General features: G+C 37.9%; 4 protein-coding genes across 7 annotated transcripts; 3 read left to right on the top strand and 1 right to left on the bottom strand.

Annotated features, from left to right (window-relative positions):
- Window positions 1-1,580: 1,580 nt before the first annotated feature.
- LOC103415332 (nuclear transport factor 2-like) lies at window positions 1,581-6,537 on the top strand. Of its 4 annotated transcripts, none has more exons than XM_070811613.1 (9): window positions 1,581-1,866; window positions 3,075-3,260; window positions 3,915-4,218; window positions 4,303-4,541; window positions 4,627-4,798; window positions 5,033-5,157; window positions 5,247-5,309; window positions 5,834-5,897; window positions 5,985-6,537. In XM_070811613.1, exons 2-9 carry the CDS (start codon window positions 3,081-3,083, stop codon window positions 6,230-6,232), a joined length of 1,395 nt encoding a protein of 464 aa, XP_070667714.1. In that variant the 5' UTR covers window positions 1,581-1,866; window positions 3,075-3,080; the 3' UTR covers window positions 6,233-6,537. The 4 variants fall into 4 exon arrangements, with proteins under 4 accessions (XP_070667714.1, XP_070667713.1, XP_070667715.1 ...); XM_070811612.1 differs by having other exon boundaries at window positions 1,598-1,866; window positions 5,244-5,309; XM_070811614.1 differs by having other exon boundaries at window positions 1,694-1,866; window positions 3,057-3,260.
- Window positions 6,538-6,775: 238 nt separating this feature from the next.
- Window positions 6,776-7,687, bottom strand: LOC103431200 (uncharacterized). The gene is made up of 2 exons (XM_008369337.4): window positions 7,315-7,687; window positions 6,776-7,157 (listed from the first exon to the last, which is right to left on the bottom strand). Exons 1-2 carry the CDS (start codon window positions 7,483-7,485, stop codon window positions 6,789-6,791), a joined length of 540 nt encoding a protein of 179 aa, XP_008367559.1. The 5' UTR covers window positions 7,486-7,687; the 3' UTR covers window positions 6,776-6,788.
- A 900-nt stretch (window positions 7,688-8,587) lies between these two features.
- On the top strand, window positions 8,588-10,199 carry LOC103415294 (mitochondrial import receptor subunit TOM5 homolog). The gene is made up of 2 exons (XM_008353639.4): window positions 8,588-8,751; window positions 9,906-10,199. The coding sequence occupies exons 1-2, from the start codon at window positions 8,665-8,667 to the stop codon at window positions 9,981-9,983; spliced, it is 165 nt and encodes a 54-aa protein (XP_008351861.2). The 5' UTR covers window positions 8,588-8,664; the 3' UTR covers window positions 9,984-10,199.
- Window positions 10,200-13,938: 3,739 nt separating this feature from the next.
- On the top strand, window positions 13,939-16,349 carry LOC103415333 (ninja-family protein 6-like). Its single transcript, XM_029092307.1, has 2 exons — window positions 13,939-14,530; window positions 16,000-16,349. Exons 1-2 carry the CDS (start codon window positions 13,939-13,941, stop codon window positions 16,347-16,349), a joined length of 942 nt encoding a protein of 313 aa, XP_028948140.1.
- The last annotated feature ends 2,263 nt before the right edge of the window (window positions 16,350-18,612 follow it).

The raw sequence follows: 18,612 nt of genomic DNA, 5'->3' as shown, positions 1-18,612 counted from the left end.
GATTTATTCGGGTAATCGTGAATAAAAACAAGTGTTTTGGTGTTGGCATTGTCCTTTTGCCCAAAATGATAAATTAATTATCGCTAATTTTTATTAATTTTGATTTTAATTTCGAGTAATCGTGAAGAAAAGGCGACGTACGTATTGGAAGGAGAGTGAGAACGTATGCTTTGATTTTATGTTTTTATTTTTGAAATAGGTACAAAAATAAATTTACATATTGAATTGGATTTGTGAACGTAGCTTAGGTTGGAAATTTGGTTTAAAGAAATATTGATAATTTAATTAAAAAACTATGGGTGTATAATGAGCTTATATGAGTTCAAATTAAGTTTGTTAGAATGCTCTTATGTATTCGTTCTGAAGATAACATTTTATCACAATGATAAAAAATAAGCATATATATCAAGTAGTACGAGTTCAATCTCTACCAACTCCTCTTCTCCTAGACCATCTCTAACCCTGGGCTAAAAGCCAAATTACCCCCCAAATTACCTCCCCAAACACTCTCCAACCCATGCTAAAATTTTAGGCTAAATGCCAAATGCTATTTCTGGGCCAAATACCCCCCAGCTTTCCCCCCGGGCTAAATGCGAAATGTTTATCGGAATTTAATTTTTTTTAGATTAAAATGTTCATAAAATTAATTTACAATAATCTACATATTTATTTTTTTTTTAAATTGATTTAAGAAAAAAATTTAGGCTAATTTCATTCTTTAATAATTCCGGGCTAAAATTTTAGGGTAGAAGGGTTGGAGCAGAAAAGATGTTTCTGGGCTAAAAGCTAAATTTTTCGGGCTAAAAAATTTGGCTTTTAGCCCAAGGGTTGGAGATAGTTTAATAATCAACTTCTAACCTATTAATGTTATCCCTTTTCTAAAAAAAAAATACAAAACCAAGCAAAAAGAAAATAGAAAGGGCTCAAGAGTGTACTTTGAACCGACCCAAATCATGGACTTTTTCTCACAAATTTGGGATTATTCTACTATCTATAAATCTTTAGGATAGTGTTATCTTCACACATCTTTTTACTTTTCACATATTTTTCTTAATTTTTGATCGTCGGTTCAGATGAAATTGAAAAAGTAAAACGATTGAAATTAAAGTAATGTTATTCATACTATGTTTTTGTATTACATTTTCATACCACCTTAGGTGATATTTGATATGAACAGCCACATCATTTAAATTAATCAGATTTTTAAATTTAGCTCATTATTTAATAACTAATAATTAAAAAAAAACTAGTTACTTAAATGATGATTGTGGTATACGATGAGTCTTCCTCCTTCATTTCCTTGGGTTTTGCAATTTTTTCAAATGATGTGACTGTCCACATCAGATGCCACTTAAAATGTTATAATAATGTAGTGTAAAATTATGGTATGAATAACATTACTTTTGAAATTAGCGTGTGAAAAGTAAAAATACGTGTATGGGTACAGAATAGCACCACCCAATTCTATTACTTAAATTACAAAGTTGAACGTTGACCAAGATAAAATCACAATGTAAAGTTAGTAAACCCATCCCATCATTCCCTTCCCAAATTAAAAGATCCAAAAACCCCTTTTTAATATTTTTATTCCAAAATTAAACAATTTTCCTTATTTGGGTTTTCCTGAAGGAACCTGCTTCTCATGTGATCTGATCAAATATATAAAAAGCTTCAGCCTTGAGCAACTTTCCCCACTTTCTTCTCTCTTTTTAGCCCTCCTATCCTCTGGCGCTGTTCTCTCTCTCTCTCTCTCTCTCTCTCTGCAACTTCACTTTGCTTCCTCTCACCCCACAGATCTCTCTCTCTCTCTCTCTCTCTCTCTCTCTCAAGCTTTCTCTCTCTAAAGCTCAGATCACAACCAAGCAGGTACTCCAGAGTCCTCCCTTGAATCTGACTTTCTTTATGTTTACAGTTTACTGCCTCTGCTGGTTAACTTCACATTTGATTTTGTTATCTGTCAATAGTGATTGATCTGTTCATGGCATGTTTCCCAAACAAATCTCTTCATTGCTTTGGATGTAGGTGCTGATAAATTTCTGTGCTTTTCCTTACTTTGCTAAATTAGGGTTTATGAATTTTAATCAGATATTGTTTGTTTTATCATTATAGTTGTTAAGTTCTGGGCTACTTCAGTTTTTCAGCTGAACCCCTTTTTCTCTTAGATCAAATTCACATGGTCTGCTTCATTTGGGTTTTATTGGGATTTCTATAACATGAATAAATACTTCTGGGTTTTTGAAATTGTTTATAATTGTTAGCGAATTTCCGCGATTTGAGCATGTATGTAGGGATTGGTTCCTAATGTGTGATTTGTGGTATTGTGATATTACACTTGTGATTAAGTACTCGTTACTTGAAACTGTTTTAGCTCGTAATCCTTGGACTTGACTTGTGAGCTTATTGGGCTGTTAAGGTTTTGTTTTGCAGTTATTAATTATGTTGCTAGTTTTCTGATTCTCGTTACAAATATGATATTCACAACGCATCATTGCATATGCTTCTGTACTCTTTATCAAATCTTTCTAGATTTTGTGGTGCTTAAAGTTTTATCTTATTTGTCTTATTTGTTCAACTTATTGAGTTTTTTATTGGTTGGTTATGATTCTAATGTGCGGTTTGTGATATTACACTTGTGATTGACTTGCTGAAACCATTTTAGCTCATGGTACTTTAACATAGGAGCTCAAAGACAATGCCTCTGTGCTTTTTGCTTCAACCTAAAGTGCCCGTATGTGCTTATCGGGTTATTAGAATTTCTCATTGTCGTTTTTACTTCTCTACTTTGCTGATTCTCTTGCTACATATATGATATTCACAATGTATCACTTGTTATGCTTCTATATTCATTGTTGTGGTGTTCTTTGAATGTAAAGATTTTCTAATTGGTTGAAATGGGTATGTACTTTACGCTGTAAAAATTTTGAAGGTTGTTTTTCTTTCATGCATTTGTTAGGTCAAGAATAAAAAAGCATGTTGCTTTGGCTCTCTTGTCGTTATCATGTTTTTCTTTTATCATCTTAGTAGTTCCGTCAATATGTTTCTTACTAATATTACAGAATTTAAACTTTCTGTAGATAGACATGCAGGAAGCGACTCCTGCCCCTGCTCCCAGTGCCCAACTTGTTGGCAATGCCTTCGTGGAGCAATATTACCATATTCTTCACCAATCTCCAGAGTTAGTGCATAGGTTTTATCAGGATTCGAGCTCTCTGAGCAGGATGGATATCAAGGGCAATATGACAACAGTGACAACCATGGAAGTAAGTATGCTTTCATATATATTCATGACGCAGTTTCTACTTCAAGGTTCACGGTTCAGTTTTCACAAAGATTAACATGAATTGGGCAACTGTTTTTCTGTATGTTTCCGATTCAGTTTTTCACTTAAGGTATTAAAGAATGTTTAATTGGTAGCTAGCATGTACAAAAGTATATATTTTAATAATTTTATAATGGTTGAACATGAATTTGGCAGCTTTTCCATCATACATTGTTGTATTAAACTTTTCTTTATGTGCATGTTGGACAAATACACAGACAGGATGTCTATTTGATGTTAAGGCTCCAAATTTAGACATTTATTGACCAATTGTAACCAGCCTAAACAGTGACATTTTTTATATATAGGGTGGCAGATTAAGATGGCCAGTGTTCTAGTCATGAAATGATGAAAATTTTGGTATAATGGCATTTATTGCATGTTGAACATGTCACAGTATAAGCAGTGAGGCCTTTAATGAATCAAATTCACGCCCTTTTCCAGGCCAAACATTTTGTTTTAAAATCTTGAAATATTGTGCATCACATCTTGGATGTGATGTAAACTGAATTGAGAATCCTAAATTTTTATAGTGAATAATAAATGTTGATGATAAATATTACATTTGTTAACATTGCATTATCTTTTGGAACAGGCAATAGGTGAAAAAATTCAGTCCTTAAATTATGGAGACTATACGGCAGAAATAAAAACAGCAGATTCTCAGGAGTCTTATGAGAAAGGGGTGATTGTTCTCGTGACTGGATGCTTGACTGGAAAGGACAATGTGGGAAGAAAATTCGCGCAGACATTCTTTCTAGCTCCACAGGAGAAAGGGTACTATGTGTTGAATGATGTTTTTAGGTATATTGAGGACAACGAATCGTTGCCGACCAATACTGCCTCAGTCAATGGCATCAACGAAAGTGCTCCAGAAGCTATTGTGACAGCAGAACCAGGTTGGCATTAGTTTTCTTTCTCAATATATCTTTTTTTTTGTTTGTTTTGGCTATTGTTTTCAAATTGCTTTTATGTCTTTCCAGAGCCTATTCATGCACCTGATCATCTTGTGGTGGACCCTGCAATTCCCTTTGAGGAAGAAGATCTCAATAATGGTGCTGAAGTTTGTGATCCTTCAGATAATGACGAAGGATCAGTTGTTGAAGATGAGCTTGTGGAGCCCCCAGCTCTCCCAAGTCAGAATCTTGCAGAAGTTGATCCAACTCCTGATCCTGCCCCTGAAACTCAGGAGGATGCTCCAAAGAAATCATATGCATCAATTGTGTGTTAAGGCCTATTGTTCACTTTTTTAAGAGAGTATTTTTACTTTTCATGTCAACTGATATTGATGTGTTTTTACTTTTTAGTTATTGAAGAAAAGCATGGCCAGTCCTGTCCGTGTGGTTCCCCACACTGTGAGGACAGTATCTGCAAACACTGACCATCTACCTGCCGGTCCTGCAAAATCATTTCCTGCACCAGAGGCATCACCTCCTACAGGTGACGCTGCCCCTGAAAGCAGCCATTCTCATGAGGAAGGTAAATAATACTCAGCTTTCTGTCTTCGTGTACTCTCAAAAAACAAAAAAAAGTGCTCAGCTTTCAATGGTTGGGTTGCTTAGCTAACTACCATAACGCTTGGCTGAGTTATACTCTCATTTACTCTTTCATGAATGATGCCTGATCTGGTAGCTATTTATTGTCATGCAAACTGCAACATCAAACTTATTCGTGCAATGGTTTATTATCTAATTTACAATTTATTCTTTGCAGCGCCTGAAGGTTACTCCATACATGTACGGAATTTGCCGTATGATGCAACAGTGGGACAACTTGAGAAGGAGTTCAAGAGGTTTGGACCTATTAAGCGTGATGGGATCCAAGTCAGGAGTAGTAAGGTATTCTTCATTTGTATAATTCACTTCCTGATCCAACTGATCATTCTTTGGTGTAGCCTTACAGTTCCTATATTTTGGCTTTCTAGCAGCAAGGATTCTGTTTTGGCTTCGTTGAATTCGAAAGCTTGAGTTCCATGCAAAGTGCACTTGAGGTACTGTGCTTCACTTTCATATTCCACTTGTCAAATTCCAAGTTTCTTTAGGCCTGGTTTTTTTTAATACAATTAGTGTTACAGATTGGCTCGTTTAGTTCAAAACTAGTGTATGAAAATTGCAGAAATATTTTGAGTCATTTATATTGGCCCGAGAACATTTTGTTTGTATTATTGGCTAGTAGCCACGAGGCCCAAATGTAATTTGCTCATTGGCATTAACATGAGGACATCTTTGTTTTCCCGATAAAAACAGCAAGGACACTTATTTTGAGTTGAAAAAGGAGGTATTGTCGCTCATGCATATCTACGGGTGTCCCCAGAATCTTAGATCTGTTGTTTGAGTAATAGAAAATTAAAATCTCCAGTGTGTTTCGTGTTACAACCTCACTGGGATATAAGTGCAGTTTGATTGGATTCGCAGACTGAAATGTGTTTATTCATAGTTGTGGGTGCATCGTATGTTTCCACAGCTTGTATCATCGTATATTATCCAATTTTGAGCTTGTTGAAAATCGTTGCAGGCCTCACCTATCACCATTGGGGATCGCCCAGCAGTGATTGAGGAAAAGAGAACCTCAACTCGAGGTAAGCTGTGGTTTATAGAAGGTTGCTAGATAAAAGACAACTCCTATTTAAATGATGTTAAGCTAACAAAGCTTCTGGATGTTTCAGTTAGTGGTGGGAGAGGGAGGTTCGCTTCAGGAAGAGCTGGCTATCGGAATGACAATTTCAGGGGTCGTGGGAACTATGGTGGTGGCGGCCGTAGCTTTGGCAGGAATGAATTCAGAAACCAAGGTGAGTTTTCTGGGCGAGCCAGGGGCTCGGGAGGACGCAGTGGAGATGGTTATCAGCGGGGGAGTTCCAATGGAAGAGGTGGGCGTCAAGGTGGCGGAAACCGCAGTTCTGTTCCCCCTACTTGACGCTTTTTGAGAGAAAGTGGTGGATAGACAGTTTTTTTCACACAGCCAAGAGGGTCACTTTTTCTTTCCCCTTCTTTCCTTCAATTGCAACTTGCTGGATAAAGAGTTGTATGGAGCTATTAGAAATTTAGGGTTTTTGTTAAATTCCGAGTTCCTACAAAGATTCGCGTTTTTCCCCCATTTTCGCTAACCTATATTTTATCTTTAGATAATTTTTATAGAGCTTACACGGTGTGAGCAAGTTGTGTTAGTTCAATGTATTTCTACGAATCCAAATCTACATTTATGTTATTTTGATCTTGAAATTTCGTTGTCTCCATTTTCTTATCCATGCTTGTTGACATGGTAGTATGTTATATAGATATGTCTAAAGCATTCACAATTGCACAAAAGAGCCACAATAATGAGGGTCTCATCCTGAGTGAGGAGACAAGCTTTCATGCAACGGGAATGTCACAGTGTCGATTTGCAAAACCAAGACCGGCTTAGGATATCGTCACTGTGGCATCTCGATGGAAGTTTTGTCTCTCCCAAGATAGTCCAAGCACATGAAATTTCAAATGGATTTCTGCAAACTGGATACAAGATTTGATGCAGCAAAAGCAGCAGAACCACCCACTATTGCAGCCAAAGCAACAACAGCTTGTAGCCCTATCTCCAAAGGAGAATCCTCAGGCACAAGATAAACAACAAATGGACCCAAAACCAGCAGTCCTAAGCCTAGACTCAACAATGCCCCGGGAGTTCCCGGGTCGGTGGCTGCAGAAAGGATTCCGAATTCCTCCGCCTTGGAGAGCAACCCTAGCTTCTCTATCGTCGACAATGAGAGCCCGGACTTCTCTGCCGCGGACAGCAGGCCGGCTTTCTCTGCTTTGGTCAGCAGCTTCAGTTGCTCCACCCTTGTTAGCAGCTTCACAGATGAATTCTGCAATGCAAAGTACACCCCATTTGCATTTTTTTACTTATTTGACAATAACCAAATAAAATACAACATATAATGAACGATTTCACTTCTAATACCACCGAGGCCTTTTGTAATAAAGCCCGTCATACATATTTTGAAAGAGAGGAAGATTATTAACCTTCTTGGAGCTGACTGTGTTGGTAGCTGAAGGAATGGGTTTCGTGGTAGCCATGGATTGGATGAGGAGAGGCGAGGAGGAAGCAAAGTTGCCTCCTTTTGCTGCTGCTGGTGCTCTGAAAGCGAAAGGCACACCGCCGGCGCTGCAGCTGTAAAATGCTCTGGCCTCCATTTTTCTGTGTGTTGGTGGTGGCTTTCAGTGGTGTTTCTTTTTCAGAGAGATGATTGAATCCTTGAGGATGGCTATGATTTGGGCTTAAATTAGTGGCCAAGGAAGATCAGGTTCCATTGCGAGCGTGTCACCACTTGGATGGCTGGATGGGAGAGGGAGCTTGGTGTCCCTAGATATTTTCTTTTTCTTTTGGGGGTCAACTAGGCTTTTTCTTTTCTAATTTTTTTTTAAATTGAATTTGGTTTTGTTTTGGGTGAACAAAAAAGTTTAGGGTGTGATTAGTCTCAACATTAGCGCCACGGCATACTGTAACTTTTAGCCAGAAGAACTTACGCGTGACACCTAATTACTAGCTGTTACTAGTATGGATTTACATAGGAATTTATAGATCGGGCACCAACGACAACTGCTGACAACGAGACTCGAACTTTGATGGGACGACAGACAAGGTGGAGACCTTACCAACTAAGTGAACCCTCGCTGGCATTGAATTTGGTTTTTATAATTGTTATCATCAACAGATTTTCACGCTCATGTTTAGAATCTCGCATACAATTGTTTATTTATCTTCGTCGAATTAAATAAATAAAACCAAAACGGTAGACAAGATTAAACAAATTTGTGTAATAGAGGAGAAAAATATGAGTGTTAATCATTTCCCTAGTTATATTACAAAATGTTAAGTTTTACTTATGACACATCATCTCTTGACAAATTTACTGACGACAACCTAATATCGAACTTCGATTTCCCATTTCGTAGTAGTAAATGCTAAACTCAAAACATAGATACTAACAAATTTGATGAGTCAAAGTTAAGGGTGCTAAATTAATATGAACCATATATTTTTGAAATTTATTTTGGCACTCCAAAATTCTTGTTATGCACTTTAACTTTTTATATATAGAAAAAATAAAATACACTTACGAACGATGCACAATGAAACTTTTGAAGTGTCAATGGTACGTCTTATGGTTGTTGCTATACCTAATAAAGGGTTTTCAATTTTGTATGTCTGAACAGTTTTCTTTTTTTTTTTACCCTTTCGATTTTGTATTGAGTGACCAAGTAAGTGAGGTTGTTTCGGTAATTTAATTGCCTTCTGCCTTTTACAAACCCCCAAACCTAAACCCTAACGCAAATACTCTCCTCCCTCTCCTTCTCCTTCTCCACGCATCAATGGCGGACTTCAACGTCTCACTCGAAAAGGCGAAATTTTTCTTGCAGTCGCAGTATCACGACGAGGAGAAGTGGGCTCTTAACATGGTACTCTCTCAATTACTCTCCTACTTTTCGATTTTGTACGAAGCGTGAAGAGTTGTTTCTTGAATCTCTTGATTCCAAGATACATATAGATATATAATTATATATGTTTATATAATTTTTTTGTATGTTTTGGCTAATAGTATGTGGGAAGATTTTGTATTGTTTGGAGCATATATTGCTATACTATGACTTGCGATCGCGATTCATGGATTTTTCGGAATGTCTGTTATGCAGAATTCTCCGATTCGCGATGAATCTTGTGTAATGGTTGCGGGATGTGAGTGGCCGGGCAACCGGTTGTATTGCGTGATTATCTGGCCACTCGTATCCTGCAGCTATCCCGCAAGATTTATTCCGCATTGGTGAAAACCTAGCCTGTGTTGTGTGCATCTTGTTGTGAGATTAGTAATGGAAAAGCTAATTTTTCGAGTTATGAGTACAAGTGTTTCTCATGGTTCATATGTGTCCGGCAAATCAGACTTTTCTGTGTTTTGATTTGATACAATCAAAAATTTTTAATCAGTTCTGTATGTTCGTGTCGTTCTTTTTGTTGTTTCTTAAGCTTAATATGTTAACTTAGGAACTTTAGAAGTGGCGGAAAGTGTGGCTTCTAGGTTTGTTCAGGAAAGACGAGAAATTTAGGTGACGCGTGAAATTTAGTTATTAACATTACGGTCTACAGATGGGATAAATTTTCCTAACCGAGAATTTATGATGGCTATTGCACCTTTAACAATGGGTATGCTTTTAGGTCACGCGTGTTTCGTTATAGTTTGATCTTCGTATTGTCGAAATTTGACCTGAGGCCGCATAAAGTTTTTCCTCACAAGAGTTGTTCTTCTTTAGAAAGTTTTAGATTTTGATGATGAATGTGATTTGCAAAGTTGCCTTATATTTTTAGCCCTTGTTATACAACAACAACAACCAAGTCTTATCCCACTAAGTGGGGTCGACTGTATGAATCCTAGAACACCACTACACTCCCAAGTTATATTGTTGTTAAACCTTTCTTACCATTCTTTCTGAACTGTGAGCTTTACTTGCTTAGCGTAGATGCCGGATGGTTATCTCATTTGTAGAAGGCATAATTTACATCCTTTTTGTTGAGAAACCAATAAAAACAAAGGACTTAAAAGTGTGTTTCCATCTTGCAGAAATTGCTGCGTGCTGCAGGGCTGTTTGCAGGATCGATTCTTCTAATGAGGAGTTATGGTGATCTGATGGCTATATAAGCTCTTCCAATATGTCATAGGTCATCTTATGAAGCAAATTCTGTAAGGTTCCTTTTGTTCGTTATGCGGATTTATTTAGCATTCTGTTAAGTTACAGGGTTTTCCAGTTTACCTTGATCATGTTGATGTTGGTAACAGAAACGAGTTTCCAAAACATAAGAATGTGGTTCTATTGGAGAGTTTTCGAGATGAATGAAATTACTTAGCTTTCATACACTGAATGGCGAATTATCGATTGCTTATTCATTTTATTTTTCTTGCAACCTTTTCGCTATCACCATTAGATGGTGAAGTAATTTTTTTTTTATACAAGCGATACTGGGGAAGGGATCTCTCTCTCGATGTTATGAGAGAGCTTCGGCTTCAATGAGTACAAGAGGAAGGGGTTTCCGCCTGGGCTTTAGGGTACTCGCATTAGGGGTTTGAGTGGGCAGAGCGCCATTGCAAGTGAATTGGGAAGGTGAAGAACATAATAAGTAAGGTCCATTGGCCCATTATTTCACTATAAGAGAAACGACTATGGGCCCATTTTCAAATATAAAGAATAGGTAACGTCATCTCTATTTTCACAAGTGAACGGTTGAGATTTAACTAAATAGGATTTGGGGTAACATGTACAATTGTTTGCAATAATTATGTATTGAAATGAACACATATTTCGTCATTAAAGTGAGTCGAACTTTCAACATTTCTACTTTAATGGGAGGGGCACATTTTGAACGTGGAATGTAATGTGTTGAAGATAAAAATCTTAGCTGCCAGAGTAATCTATCACTTACCGTCATTAGATCCTAGTGTGTGTCAGTGAGTTTCGAATATGCTCTTAACATCTCATTTTTGCAATCTCTCATTTAAAAATTGGGCTCGTTTGAGATTACTTCTAGTTCTATGAAATGCACTTCAAGATATCAAAAAAGCATTTTCAACCCTTCTAAAATCAAATCCCAAACAAGGCCTTGTTCCCCCATTACGTTTTATCTCTACTTGGCAGCAGTTGGTCCGAGACTTCCAATGCTCCCGCCGCATGGCACGTCCTCTTGGCCCACCGTGCATGCAGCCGGACAGCGAAGCACACCGACGCAACAACCCCATGACGTCGTCCGTACCAGGGGTGCAACCCGTGGCCCCGACAATTTATGGGCAGTTACGGGACCCGCCTGGATGACTTGGCGCTTGCTGCTGCATGGCCCACACTTGTCAAATCGGATCTGAGACACAGAGAGAGAGAAACTCTTCTCTCATTTCCTCGCCGCGGGGTTTTGCTCTGAAAGTCTACGCCGAGTTTTTGGTGTGGGGGTTTCCTTGCACAAAGTGTTGTGATTTTATATAATTGTCAATTCGAATTAATTAGTAAAATGATTCTAGAGTTAGAGATGTTAGATCTTTTTCTAATTAGCACTTTATCTATTTATAGAGAATTCGTGTGCTTGGGAGTCCCTTATTAAATAAACCAAGATTTTACCATGACTGCAATTTTAGAGAGACGCGAAAGTGAAAGCCTATGGCGTCGCTTTTGTAACTGGATAACCAGCACTGAAAACCGTCTTTACATTGGATGGTTTGGTGTTTTGATGATCCCTACTTTATTGACCTCAACTTCTGTATTTATTATTGCTTTCATTGCTGCACCTTCGGTAGATATTGATGGTATTCGTGAACCTGTTTCTGGATCTTTACTTTATGGAAACAATAACGTTATTGAGTTCTAACCTAATAATTACCGACTCATTGTCTGCCTTGACACAAATTTTTCTATCTAAATTTTGCTACCCAGAGAAAAAAAAAAAGATGTTGATTTAATTAACAATCTAATATTTTAAAGATATATTATCGTTATGTAGTAGATTTGAGTTAGGTCAATTTGTCAGTTCTCCAGTGCACTTATAAGGATCATGCCATGTTTCAAACTCTTTTTCGTGTAAAAGAGGGAGATAAATTTTTTGTTTTGAAATTTTGAAATCTAATTAACTTGTCAATTTTTTTTTTATCGATGAGATTAAATTGAATTGTAAGAGTTTGAATTAAATTTTTCTTAAAAGGTATAAAAAATAAGTAATGCTAGGAAGACTAAATTTTGTAAATTAAATGATATAGAATTTGATAATTGAATTATTACTTAAATATTGTAAACCGCGCTCATTTCCTATTAGTGACATATCATTTAGTTTGCGAATTTAATCTCCTTAGCATTACTCACAAAAAAGTGTGAACAAATCTCTTAAAAAATAGTGAAATATCAAGTGGGGATTGCTTCGCTTTAGCATTGGGAATTATGATATGCGTTACAAGTTCCCATTACATTACAGAAATAGGGTAATGCTAGGGTTGTAGACAAATTTTGAAAACTAAAAGACATTGAAATTGATGATTGATTTATAACTTAAACGTTGATAAATGTACTCATTATTATTAGTGACACATTATTTTGTTGGCAAATTTTGTCTCCCTAACATTACCCACATAAATAATATTTCCGTAGCAACTTTCACTCCTTCCACTAAGGAAAACGAGTACATAAAACTAGTTTATTGTCATGTAAAGTCTCAGTTGTGCATTATTATAGATAACTATTTCTAGCAAGGCATTCTTGATTTGAGACGTCATGATGACGATGAACTCGTTTCATATAAGTTATTACCATATAAAGAACAAGAAAGTTTTACATGGCATAAGTGTCACTGTAGCATTACTAGTGATACAAAGATGTGTGTAAGTTTCTTTCTATGTATAGTCGGACATGGTGATGGATGAACTCATTCCACATAATTTGCTCACATTTGAAGGACGAAAATATTTACATGGCACGAGTAGCAGTCACCATAGCGTTATGTGTTATGACACAAAGAGATACTAGGGAGACCATACTATATTCATGTAAACCGTAATACTAATGACAATTTTTATACAATTAATTGTAGACACTCCTTTAAGCAACCAAAAAGCCCGGCAATAATCCTCAACCTTATCAAAACTGCCCTCAATTTTCCTCACAATTACAAACGAAAATCCATAAGAGTGGAAAACGCAGAAACAGCTAAGATGAGTTACAGGTGGTGGGAGAGGAGCAAAGTCATGGAGCTGCAAATTGCAAAGGCTGATGTGAGAGAGAGAGAGAGAGAGAGAGAGAGAGAGAGAGAGAGAGAGAGAGAGAGAGATGAAAAGAGTAACCGTAGAAAATGTGAGCCAGTCTCTTTGCAACACTGTGATCTCCTCTGGTAACCACGTGGGGATTGAGAAATGCAGCCACTGCAACACCTTCAAAACCTTTTCCTCACCGATTTCCAATATAAATCCCCCCTACACTGCTCCAAATCTCTCACATCAGTTTGCAGTTCTGTATTTGCTGAGAGAGAGAGAGAGAGAGAGAGAGAGAGAGAGTTGTTGGTTGCAGGAGCAACAGTCTGTCACAAAACCCTTGTAAGCCTGCCTTTCTCTGGTTTTTCCTTCTCTCTCTTTCTCTCCATATATTTCTTTTTCTTTTCTAAAACTTAGGTTAAAATTGAATTTTTAATGGTATTTTAGAAAAGCCATGTAATTCCTTTCTGGGGTTTGCTTCATCTCTCTCTCATTTTCTAAAAATTAGGGTTAAAGAATGAAATTTTCATGGTAATTTCAAAAATCCATGTAACCGTTTCTGCGTTTTCTTATCTCTCTTTCTCACTTGTCATTTTCTGCTGCAGTTGTAAAAATTGGGTCAAAGATTAAATTTTGGGGTTTCTCGGTATTCTGACCTTCTCACTCTTTCTTGAGTTCATTTTCTTGCTGCATGCAGTTTCACAAATTTGGTTCAAATATTACATTTTTTTCATGGTGGCTTCTGTGCGTATAATTCTGCCTTGTAAAAAACCATGCAATCAAAATTTTCATGGTTTTGCCCTAACTTTTGCTTTTTCTTGCTGCAGAAGAGGCTTAAACCAATCGTTTTACTGTCCAATCTGCTCACTTCGTGTCTGCAATGGCCGCCGCAAACAGAGACAACGTTTCTCAACCTAAGAACGCCGCCATGCAAAAAAACACCGGCGATTCCCAGGTCCCAGACCTCAACCTGGAATTCTCTCTCGACCGGATTTACCCCGAGAATTCCAACCAAAACCCTCTGGCTCGGTCCTCATCGGTGGCCACAATCTTGAGGCCTCAGGAACCCCAAGCGGCGCCGCATAGGGCGGTTTCTCCAATTCGTTCCGTACGGCTGCCGAGGGCAAGCTCGCTTCCCACAGAAAAAGGTCTGAGGTGGGTGATCAGGCCCAAGAACGTTCGAGCCTTGAGAAGGCTGGAAACCAAACAGAAGATAGCTCATCGGCAGCAACCAGCTGCTTTGCCGGAGGTGGCCAGGGCTCCAGCAGCTCTGGAAGCTCCAGTAGCCCCAGCAGCTCCGGCACCTCCAGCAGCTCCAGCAACTCCGGCAGCTCTAGCAGCTCTGGCAGTAATCCTGCCGGAACTCAAAGACAGTAGTGTGTCGTGTGCTTCCAACGGTCCCGGGGCCTTGGAGACGGTACTCTATCATTACAAAGCGGAGGGGTATTTGACTGTGTCTCGTGCTGCAAACGGTAAGCTACACATCAAACTTCAAAGCTAATAATTTGTCTATGATCTATTTTGTTTACCGTTTTAATGTTCAGCTTGAGATTAATTTGTGATTGTTTGATCTTGTCATATGATTTTTCCAGCATGGTGTTTCTGTTGAAAGAAAATCATTTAGTTGCATGAGGAAAAATATGGTTATGTTTGTGTGTGAGGCTGCTTTTTCATATGATTTTTTATTTTAGTTCATACATGGTGTGTATAGATAGCTAAAAAGAAACAGGAACTGGATAACTAGTTGAAAATGAAAATATGAAACCCTAATTGTCTTTGGAAGGTCACGATTGAAAGTATTAGAATTGTTGGAAGAGAAATGTTGTGCATAGGATAGGACAATTGATACGATTTGTTCATTAGGGTAAAAAATTTATACGATTCGGTCGTTAGGGTAAAATTGACTCAATTCGGTAGTTAGGGTAATTGATACAATTGGATAGTTAGGGTAACTGATACCTCGTTAGGGTAAAATTGATATGATTGGGTAGTTAGGGTAATTGATATGATTCGGTCGCTAGGGTAATTGATATGATTCGGTCGTTAGGGTAATTGATACGATTTCGGTAGTTGGAATTCAAATCGTTCATGAAACATGTAACAAAATGAACTAACAAAGACAAGGTGTCCACGGGGAAAGATGATCTAGGTTCCTTTTGCTTAGTCAACGATGTAAAAGATAGCGATGATTGGAGAACATGAGTTTCGAATTTGGGAAACATTCGAGTGCCGACAAAAATTAGGAAAGATTGTATCGCATCCCACAATGAATCAAAAGGGAAAAGAAAACTAATTAATTTCGTATTGACAAATATTAATTAACAATCTTATATCCAACAACGTATCGACAAAATAATAGAACAAGGGCGCATATGAGCCTAATTTAGAAGATGATCATGACCGTGCATGAACAAAATCAAATAAGCCATCCTTATAGTCCGTTTTAGTAATTAATTCAGAAGTATTTCTTACATAGTGATGCCTAGTTACTCAAAACATATATTAATACGCCCAAAGTGTAAGTGACATTCCGAAACTTTTCTGCTATGGAAACTTGTAAGTGACACAAAATGGTTCATGATTTTAGCCGGAGTTAGTTTTGTTGACCATAAAGTAATAGTTCTAATCAACACTTTAGGAATTCTTTCCCATATACTTCCTGGTTTTTTAACTTCCGGTCACCTTCCATTCACCATTGTGATTTCTGAACATGCTTGATAAAAGAGTTTTGTTGTTCTTCTCTCTCTTCATTTTTGGAATATTAGTTTGTAGCATCTCAAAGTTTCATGGTGACAATATCTTTACATTCAAATGATCAAGAAAAATATAGTTTCCCTTCCTTCAGTTGAGGTGGGGTTTGAGATATAGATTTGAGCCAGTTTGACAAAGCTCTTGATATCTTTACATTCAAACGATTTGAACTTCTGTGAATTCCATGCAGGAGCACAAAGTGTTGAGACGTTACATTCGCAAAGGAATGTCACAGTACCATTAATGGCCACCTCTGCAACAGCGGCTACAACAAAAGAGGATGGCCCTTCACAAAGCACACCGGAAAGCCCCTCAAAGATGGTCGAACTTGATTCTGGGGACGATATGGTTTCATTGAGAACCACCGGAGTGGGCGGAAGACAAATCAAAGGGATCCTTTACGCTAGGGATGGCGAGGTAAACATCCTGTGTGTTTGCCACGGACTTTTCCACTCGCCGGCACAATTTGTGAAGCACGCCGGTGGGGAGGAAGTAGAAAATCCCTTGCGGCACATTATGGTCTGCCCTTCCTCATATTAGTTAACGGCGGTGGCTCTTTTCGCATCCTTAGAAGTGTAACTAATCTCAATATTTTGTAGAACTGAATGTTAATTAAAAATATAAACACCCTCATTTTGAGTAATTAGCTCTAATTTTACGATGATGTTTACCAACTCCAATGGTTGAAGCTAATGTATTTGGACATATACATGAACTCTTGCCTCTTGGCTAGTATAGTTCCGCCAAAGGACTCGGACAATGAATATTGAGCATACTTCTGGTCACCTTGTAACTTGTTGATTTTGCAAAGCCTCCAAAGTTCAGCACATCTTAGTTCGTGTGACATTGAGTTGATAGATATCAATAGATATCAACATATATATTTTGATCCCCTTGAAACTTGTTACAGATTTTCGGTCTCCTTATAACTTGTTGGCTTTGTATTACATCCAAAGTTCAACATGTCTTGAGTTTGATTGGATTAGGACTTTCCTTTTTATAGTTGGATTCTCTTCTATTGCTTCTCCTCTCCTTTCCTTCAGATCTCATTCATTTAAACTCCACTAAACAAAATGTCAAGGTTCTATTTCTTCTTGATTGAGTTTTTAATGCTGTAGATTTCTTCTTCCCTTCTTTTTGCTTTCCACTCATACTCTTACAAAAGTAGGAAACATAATCATTTTCAGCTGCTTTTTTATCAATTTGAATTTGCTATGAGATTTACTCTGATCAATTATTATAGTTTTTGTGCGACTGTCTCAACAAGTTATTACTAATCCAGTCATATTATAACATTTAAATTTATATCCTATTCATAACAAATTAACCTTGTCGCCCATAACATGTGAACAAGTAACCTCACAGGATATATAATGTTTCTCATAGATGAGTACCCTGTTGGTATATGGTCCAGCCCATGATCAATGTTCTAGATTATTCTAGTAAGCAAGAGATGAGGCTGGAGCTTGCTAGACAATTCTAGCATGTTATTAAGTTGATGGAAGAAGCTAGAGAGTACTAGCTTCCTTGGTTGCAAATGGAAAGATCTAGAAGCTACAAGTATGTGGCTAGTCTAGATTTTTCTATACTAGAGGTTTGAAGAAGGAACTAGAAACTAGTAGAATGCCAAGCCCTCACCTATAAATATGGGTGTGATGTAACCAATTGAGAACCAAGAGTGAGTAGCAAAGGATCAAGTCCAAAGCTAGAGTTCCACTCCAAGAGTGAGAGTGAGAGTGTTCCACTACACATTGTGTGAGTGAAGTTTAGAGTGATAGAAAGTGTGTGTTATACTTTCTTGTATCCATCAAGCCTTGTCTTTGGCTTGGTAAGACTACTCTTGTTGTATTCATCTTTTTCATATAGTGAAGATTGATCCTTGTTTGGTGGACGTAGGCATAAATTGCCGAACCACATAAATTCTTGGTGTCCATTTTCTACTTTACCTTGTGCATTCTCTATCTTGTAGTACCGACATTCCTAACAAGTGGTATCAGAGCCCGGTTGGCTCGTACTGCGAGATGGAAGGAAGTGGCACTATGATCAAACTCACCAACTCCAATTGGGTAACATGGAAGCCAAGGATGGAGGACATTCTCTATTGCAAGGATTTGCATGAGCCAATTGAAGGAGATGCCGCTAAGCCAGAGAGCATGTCCGATGCCGAGTGGAAGAAGATGAATCGCAAGGCTATTGGCACAATTAGACAATGGGTGGACGATAGTGTTTTTCACCATGTGTCTAATGAAACCAATGCTCGCGAGTTTTGGACAAAGCTTGAGTCCTTGTTCGAGAAGAAGACTCCAGCTAAGAAAGCCTTCTTGATCAAAGAGCTCATCAATGTGAAGTACAAGGATGGTTTAAGTGTAGCAGAACACTTGAACAATTTCCAGAATATCATTAACCAGTTGGCTACTATGAAAATGACGATCGAGGACGAGCTACAAGCGCTCTTGTTACTTGGATCCTTGCCAGACAGTTGGGAGACCTTTGTGGTGAGTATAAGTAACTCTGCTTCTAATGGTGTTCTTACCCTTGATAATGTTAAAAATAGCATGCTCAATGAAGAAACAAGGAGAAAGACTTCTGGCACAGATAACAGCCAAGTATTTGTCACAGAGAACCGCGGAAGAAGCAAGAGTAGAGGGCCTAGAGGTCATGGCAAGAGTTCTAGCCGATCCAAGTCAAGGTTCAGGGGTGCATGCCACCATTGTGGCAAAGAAGGCCATATGAAGAAAAATTGTCGAGTTTGGAAGAGAGAGCAAAGGGAAGGAAACAATCAGAAGAAAGATGATACTGGTAA

This window comes from Malus domestica, chromosome 14 (genome assembly GCF_042453785.1).
Source record: "Malus domestica chromosome 14, GDT2T_hap1".
Classification (NCBI taxonomy): domain Eukaryota; kingdom Viridiplantae; phylum Streptophyta; class Magnoliopsida; order Rosales; family Rosaceae; genus Malus; species Malus domestica.
The sequence above is the reverse complement of the archived record's forward strand: the minus strand, read 5'-3'. Positions and strand labels throughout refer to the sequence as shown.

Bases quoted from the DNA above. Each gene is read 5' to 3' on its own strand.
- LOC103415294 (XM_008353639.4), top strand. From the start codon at position 8,665: ATGGCGGACTTCAACGTCTCACTCGAAAAGGCGAAATTTTTCTTGCAG. The intron at 8,752-9,905 runs GTACTCTCTCAA...TCCATCTTGCAG, and splicing joins AGAAGTGGGCTCTTAACATG to AAATTGCTGCGTGCTGCAGG.
- LOC103415332 (XM_070811612.1), top strand. From the start codon at position 3,081: ATGCAGGAAGCGACTCCTGCCCCTGCTCCCAGTGCCCAACTTGTTGGC. The intron at 5,158-5,243 runs GTATTCTTCATT...TTGGCTTTCTAG, and splicing joins TCCAAGTCAGGAGTAGTAAG to CAGCAAGGATTCTGTTTTGG. The intron at 5,898-5,984 runs GTAAGCTGTGGT...TGGATGTTTCAG, and splicing joins AAAGAGAACCTCAACTCGAG to TTAGTGGTGGGAGAGGGAGG.
- LOC103431200 (XM_008369337.4), bottom strand. From the start codon at position 7,485: ATGGAGGCCAGAGCATTTTACAGCTGCAGCGCCGGCGGTGTGCCTTTC. The intron at 7,158-7,314 runs GTTAATAATCTT...TTTGCATTGCAG, and splicing joins ACACAGTCAGCTCCAAGAAG to AATTCATCTGTGAAGCTGCT.
- LOC103415333 (XM_029092307.1), top strand. From the start codon at position 13,939: ATGGCCGCCGCAAACAGAGACAACGTTTCTCAACCTAAGAACGCCGCC. The intron at 14,531-15,999 runs GTAAGCTACACA...AATTCCATGCAG, and splicing joins TGTGTCTCGTGCTGCAAACG to GAGCACAAAGTGTTGAGACG.